This window comes from Palaemon carinicauda, chromosome 8 (assembly GCF_036898095.1).
Source record: "Palaemon carinicauda isolate YSFRI2023 chromosome 8, ASM3689809v2, whole genome shotgun sequence".
Taxonomy (NCBI): Eukaryota; Metazoa; Arthropoda; class Malacostraca; order Decapoda; family Palaemonidae; genus Palaemon; species Palaemon carinicauda.
Window position 1 is genome coordinate 120,824,251 of NC_090732.1, and position 7,500 is coordinate 120,831,750.

The 7,500-nt window shown below is 34.8% G+C and overlaps 1 protein-coding gene across 1 annotated transcript in view; it reads right to left on the reverse strand.

The window, feature by feature from the left end:
- The window catches only part of LOC137645865 (carotenoid-cleaving dioxygenase, mitochondrial-like), a 17,872-nt gene that overhangs the window by 7,764 nt on the left and 2,608 nt on the right, over positions 1 to 7,500 (reverse strand). Inside the window, exons 2-3 of the mRNA XM_068378861.1 lie at positions 5,679 to 5,803; positions 5,032 to 5,165 (exon numbers count right to left, since the gene is read on the reverse strand). Coding sequence (XP_068234962.1) covers positions 5,032 to 5,165; positions 5,679 to 5,803 — 259 coding nt within the window. The remainder of the gene's footprint in view (positions 1 to 5,031; positions 5,166 to 5,678; positions 5,804 to 7,500) is intronic.

The following is a 7,500-nucleotide window of genomic DNA, read 5'->3' on the forward strand; positions in this document are numbered from 1 at the left end:
TTCTAAGTAAAGACCAACATACTATTTTTTTTCATCTGTATTTTTAAACACAGTTGATTACATATCTTACAACTTTTTGTTACTTTTATATCTTAGCTAAATGAGACGTTAGTTGCACTAGTTTGATGATTATTAATGCTACGTCATTAAGTGAACATAATTAGGATAGCTCTAGACTTGCTGATTGCCATCCAATTTTTATGACTCCTATATTATCTAAAGTTTTGAACATCTGCTCACCAAATGTCTGAGATGTGCTGAGAGATATCATCTGTTCCCTAATTTGCAACTAACCTTCACAAGGGACTTATTCTTTCTGATGGCATTCCTACAATTTCCATTGTTGTACAGAAATCGTCAGAATTTGGAGATGAAGTTTGTGCAAATGGCTCTTAGTTTAGTGCTGTTCTTAACTTTGTTACTCATAAGGCCATTGTTTTCAAACTTAGGTTGCATCCACAATAATGGTGATTTGATAAGTACCGGCAGGAGCAAGCGCAAGCTTGAATTTGAAATAAACTTATTCCAACTAACTTGACAGGTCACATAGAGAGCTAAAAATATCAGGATTTTAAATTCCGACCTAACCGCCACCTATGTAGATTCAGCCATTGACAGATAGGACTTGCCGGCTCATTTAATTTATCAGTAATAATGTCAAAATTTTAACTAATAGGTTCCTAAGAGTAGTTATTGACGGATTTCTTCAGGTAGTGTTCTTATCCTATTACATTTCATTTTAGATATGCATGCTATGGAGTTTATTAATAAGGATCTGACTAAATACAGTGCATGGACCAAATTATAAAAATCAAGTTAAACCCTAACAAAACTTAAATGATTCTTAGCAGATTCAGGACGTTTGATTCTCCCTATTCAGATGATTTTATCAAAAATCATTCTTAAATCACATGCAGCTCATTTAAAGTTCCAGGTATCATACTTGTTTGCAAAATTACATGTCCCGTCCTCCTGCCTCTTCTTCAACTGAACAAATAATTTGCCTTCAAGATTCTTTGAAGACTGTCTATTCTGAGGAAGTGTTTCAATCCTATTCTAATGCTTTGATGTTTTTCCTCAGTTTGGTCTTCAACAGCTGACCCTCATCCTCGATTGTTGGTCAGAACTTGAGAGTTATCAAATTCCTCATCTTTGATCAGGATATTAATTTTTGACAATGTTGTGTAAGATTTTCAGAATTCTTAATGTGTTTAGCATTCATATCTTCCCAGAGTATACCATTCACCATGTCATATTCAGTATGCGTTTAATTCTAATATTCCGGTTTTTCTTTCACAACGCTCCATGTTACACAGTATACTTGAGTTGTTTTTCTTTCTGTGATTTAATTGTGGAATGATCTTCTTAATCGTTCACTTGAATCGTTGAAAATTTGTAAATTGAAACTAGCTGTAAATGCTTTTTGTTGAGAAAGCTTACTTGAGTCTTACTTCAAAATGTTTATGTTCTTTTGATATATTCTGCATTGATATATATCGGATATTTGCTTGTGTATCTCATTCTTTATTTCTCAGCTTTTCATACTGGGCTGCTTTCCCTATGGGGCACCAGGGCTCACCGTAATCTACGTTTTAGACTACATTAACAGCTTGGCTTGTAATAATGATTGGATAAGAAAATTGGAACTTGAATAGAATGTGAAGCTGTTGATGTTTGTAGATGGTGACAGGGACTATAGATCTTCAAGAATTGTAGAAATCAGTCAAGAATTTGGAGGTGTATTTGCGACAGAAAATTAGAAGCAAATACCAGCAGAAGTAATATTATGAAGATAGATTAAAAATCCCAAAAGAAGACACATCGAAAGTATAGATTTTGGAAGAATGGAGAGGGGTAATCAGTATGGGTATTTAAAAGTGAATTTAGGTTACCCATTTTACGGGATGATGCGTGTATAGGATAGGAGGTAAGTCACAGGAAAGGTTAATATATGATGGTAGCAGGGTAAAACTAGGCGTGCGGGAGAATAAAGCAGTTTCTCGAGAAACTAAATTTTTAATGTATGAGGCTATTATTTAACCAACACTCATTTATGGAAGTGAAGTGCTGAGGCTAAATGTAAATGAGAGAAAGTGTTGAAGTTGTACGATGCGAAATCTAAGTTGGTAAGTGAAGTAATAAAGATTGGTAGTGCAAGAAATGTAAATAAAGGTTTAAGAGGAATCTTTTTTTAGTCACATGATAAATAATTATTGAAAAGAATTGGAATGGAAGGGGTTTAAAGTCCAACACGAGAGAATGTGCATATGAATGACAGATGAATGGAGATTGCGTAAGTGTAGAGGGTTTGACCCACTATTAATAATTCCTTTGTGTAGTTATATGAAATAGCTGGCTAACGCAGATCAAGTTTTCATTTTGATTGACCAGTAACTGGATGTGTGTGTTTAAGATTGCTTGCTTGCATGTTTGCGTGTATGTGTTTGTGTGTCATATAAAGAATCATTTTAATGGTAGGAATGGGTCTTTGAAGAAAAAATTGAACGGCAAAACAATCGTAATGACGGAAAATTAATAAGTGTTTTGAAGGGAAAACTACTGGATAATATATCACTTTTCAAACTTGGTCGATCATATTTGAGCCACAGATCATTTTTGCCCCTTTATCATAGTATGAAGAATTGTTAAAGTATTAAAATGGAGACAAAAGACATAAGGTTTAAGAGAGAGAGAGAGAGAGAGAGAGAGAGAGAGAGAGAGAGAGAGAGAGAGAGAGAGAGAGAGAGAGAGAGAGAGAGAGAGAGAGAGAGAGAGAGAGAGTTGGGAAAATACGAATCTGTAAGAGAAAAAAGAATGTTTAATGTTATTTATGACCTACCAATATATATCTAAAAAGTATCAGATATTAAAACACTAGATATTACAAATCAGTACCATACAGGATATTCTTTCAAGAATACTGAATCTATAAGATGAAAATAATGAACCTACAATCAGATAATATTATACAAAAATGTATCGTACTTAAAAAACTGCATAGGACACGATGATTGACTAGTGCAATTTCTTGAGAAAAAACTATGAGTGAATTTTCTTACCTTAGGCAATCATCATTTTTTTCATGAAGTTTGTAATTAATGAAGAAACTAAGGACGATTAAAGTTGGAAGGTGTGCGGCTTTAAAAGTTTGATACCAGATATTAAAGATATTATCTCTTTTAAGGTAATGATAGGGCTTGGGTTTAAGATGGATTTTATTGAAAACCCAAAATTGGGTAAGGTCTATGAAATAAATAGGAACCCTGTGGGGAGGTGGAGGGGGTGGAGTTCAGCGTTATCAGTGCACCGAACACGATGCAATGAAAGCATTAGGGTTTTTGCAGAGTCGCTGCGGCCCCAACTTCAGTCTTGCCGTCTAACATTTATGAACTTTAACTTCATCGTGGAACTGCTGAATGGCCTCCCCATTTGGCCCCTAATTTCAGTCTTGCCTTCTAACATTTATGAACTTTAACTTCGTCGTGGAACTGCTGAATGGCCTCCCCATTTGGCCCCTAATTTCAGTCTTGCCTTCTAACATTTATGAACTTTAACTTCGTCGTGGAACTGCTGAATGGCCTCCCCATTTGGCCCCTAATTTCAGTCTTGCCTTCTAACATTTATGAACTTTAACTTCGTCGTGGAACTGCTGAATGGCCTCCCCATTTGGCCCCTAATTTCAGTCTTGCCTTCTAACATTTATGAACTTTAACTTCGTCGTGCAACTGCTGAATGGCCTCCCCATTTGGCCCCTAATTTCAGTCTTGCCTTCTAACATTTATGAACTTTAACTTCGTCGTGGAACTGCTGAATGGCCTCCCCATTTGGCCCCTAATTTCAGTCTTGCCTTCTAACATTTATGAACTTTAACTTCGTCGTGGAACTGCTGAATGGCCTCCCCATTTGGCCCCTAATTTCAGTCTTGCCTTCTAACATTTATGAACTTTAACTTCGTCGTGGAACTGCTGAATGGCCTCCCCATTTGGCCCCTAATTTCAGTCTTGCCTTCTAACATTTATGAACTTTAACTTCGTCGTGGAACTGCTGAATGGCCTCCCCATTTGGCCCCTAATTTCAGTCTTGCCTTCTAACATTTATGAACTTTAACTTCGTCGTGGAACTGCTGAATGGCCTCCCCATTTGGCCCCTAATTTCAGTCTTGCCTTCTAACATTTATGAACTTTTACTTCGTCGTGCAACTGCTGAATGGCCTCCCCATTTGGCCCCTAATTTCAGTCTTGCCTTCTAACATTTATGAACTTTTACTTCGTCGTGCAACTGCTGAATGGCCTCCCCATTTGGCCCCTAATTTCAGTCTTGCCTTCTAACATTTATGAACTTTAACTTCGTCGTGGAACTGCTGAATGGCCTCCCCATTTGGCCCCTAATTTCAGTCTTGCCTTCTAACATTTATGAACTTTAACTTCGTCGTGGAACTGCTGAATGGCCTCCCCATTTGGCCCCTAATTTCAGTCTTGCCTTCTAACATTTATGAACTTTTACTTCATCGTGCAACTGCTGAATGGCCTCCCCGCTCTAGCTCAGGGCATATTTTCCAAATTCATAAATCGAAATACAAATCCACAAAATAAAAGAATGTGAATGATGGAGGCACCAACTAGTTTCAAGAAAACTGAGATAGAAATTGCTTTGGGTATTTAGGCATTTTAAAAAATCTAGTCCAGCTTTGCTTGTTGGAAATTAATCAAATTTTTTGAAAATCTTTTAATTATGAATTTATCGACACATTTTAAATTTTATTGAAATATAATTTTCTTGTAATGACCAAGGGTACTCACGATACTAATAATTAATGTCAGCGACTGAAGTTTGCAAAAAGTTCATAAATAAAAAATAAAAAAATTCTAACATGAATTTACTAACAAATTATCACCTGTTTAATATTGAAACTTACAATTGCAAAATCTAGGGTATTAACAAAAAAATCTATTTTTCAAAAGTGGTGATGAATTTAATGATAAATTACAAGTAATGAAATAACCAAAATATATTGCAATTTAACAAACTTACTTCTGCAAAATTGTCTTACAAGGATCCGGGTAGGCTCGGGTTCCGAATTCATCAACGACGATCCTATTGGCGGCGCTATTTCTCGTGTAGGCGTCACTCTCCAAAATCCGGGAATTGTATGTAGCTTCCCCATCCTAAGTATATATGAATATATATATATATATATATATATATATATATATATATATATATATATATATATATATATATATATATATATATATATATAGATAGATAGATAGATAGATATACATATATATATATATATATATATATATATATATATATATATACATATATATATATATATATTATATATATATATATATATATATATATATTGTATACGTATATACAGTATATCTTATAAATCTTACACCTATATATGCACCTAATAATCATAGTTCAATAAGATAAATTTACAATCTATGATATGGTTGATGCTACCAAAATAATTCCTCTATGCTGGCACTTCCACCGAAACCTGTAGGATTATATGTAAATTTAAAAGTTGATGATAATTTCCCTAACAAAAATTAATATTTAAAAATCAAATACAACAGCAAAGCCAATTATCCTAACCATGGATGAATTTATGATTGAATAAATGAGAGCATCAGTTGCAATCTCATCAATGAGTAATTTACCTTAATAGAGAACCTATGCAGGACAGCCATGCCGTCAAAGACATGGTGGTACCATGAGTCTCCTATGTTGAGAACTCCTGGTCCATCGCGGTATAAGGTTCCTTCCAGCCATGCTGGTATTTCTCCTAAGTTATGAAAATAAAGAATATTAGTTTTGATGAAATAAAAAGAGTTAGGGATAAATGGTCAAAGGGATTCTTGGAATCTAATCAAATGAAAAGAAGAATGCATGTAGACCTGATAATATACCAGTAAAAATGAGTAAAAGTTTGATGCGTATGATCTATGGCCAAGAACAAATGATGGACTCCTGCAGTAGAAGCCTAATAGTCCAATTAATAAAGGAAAATGATTATACAGAAGTTTGCTTACATTACCGTGAGATAAAATTGATATTCCACACAATGAAGCCCTATGTAAAAATGTTAAAGAAAGACTATAGAGGGAAACCACAACAAGATAAATAAAGGGATATATACAGAAAAAAAGACCACACCTGATAAATATTGATTTAGAAAAATCATATGGCCAGGTACCAAGTCAAGAACAATGCAGAAACGTGAGAAAGAATGTTGTTTCTGTAAAGTATTGATATATATACAGAGCCAACCACTCAAGAAAGAGCCTCTGTTAGAGTTATAGAACAGTTTGAGATAAAGGTTGATCTACATCAGGGATCAGCTTTTAGATATACAGTACAAGTTTGACATTGTGATGAACGCCATAACATCAGGTGTCAAAGAGGAGATCTCTTGACGTGCACTGTTCGTTGACGACATTGTCTTAGTAAAATTGACCAGGAAAGAAGTTGAGTTGAAGCTAGAAGATCGAGGCCTAAAGATAAACAGGATAAAGACCGAATATCTAAGGCCTGGTCGAAAGAAAAACGGAAAAGTTAGATTGGACTTGTTTGACAGCATCAGGATGTAATTCTCTGAAAACTGCATCAAACGTAACATAAGATGGCGATATTGATTCAATAATTAATAACATATTACAGTGTGCTTGGATGAATTTGAGATCGTCAGGAATCTTGTGCGGAAAGAGGATCAGTACAAGATTAAAGGCAAGTTATTTAGAAGAGTGTTTACACCAATAATGGTTTATTGGGCCAAAACGTGGACGATAAAAAAGGTTCAAGAACGAGAAATGGAAGTAGAATTTATGAAGATGTTTTGATACATATCCGGAGTCACAAGAAGATATATATTTAGAAAGGATTCTATTATGATTAGAGGAACAGTCAAGGTAGTGGAAATATCAAGAAATTTAAGCAAAGAAGGTCAAAATGGTTAGGTTAGGATATACGAAAATACGGGGATTATGATTGTAAAAGGGTCATGAACATAAAGGTGGAAGGAAGGAGAAAAGAGTGAAGGTCAAAGTTCATAAGGAAAGGTAATATGGCAAATGGCATTTAGAAGAAAGGGTTAAGAGAGCCCGATACTAAGGGTAATAGGTGGAGAGGACATAGACAGCAGCGACAGAACACAAGGAAGAGGACCTTTTCCCAGGGAAAATCTTTTTAAAGGATTTTTCAAACACTACGTTTTTCAGGGAGTGTTTCTTCAAAGGACTACTTTAACTCTAAATAATGCAATCCTTTTTTAAGGGAAATTTGCAGTGCTACCTATTTCCATTGAATGTTTGAACCAGCCTATTTTCAAGGGATGTTTCAACTCAAAACTCTATAAGGAAGGTCTACACCCTACTCTTTTCAAAGGATGTTTCTAAATTTCAATTATTTCCTTGGAAGGTTTTAATAAAATTCGTTTTCAAGAGGAATTTGAAGTGATAATTTTTCCAGAGAATGCTTCAAGCA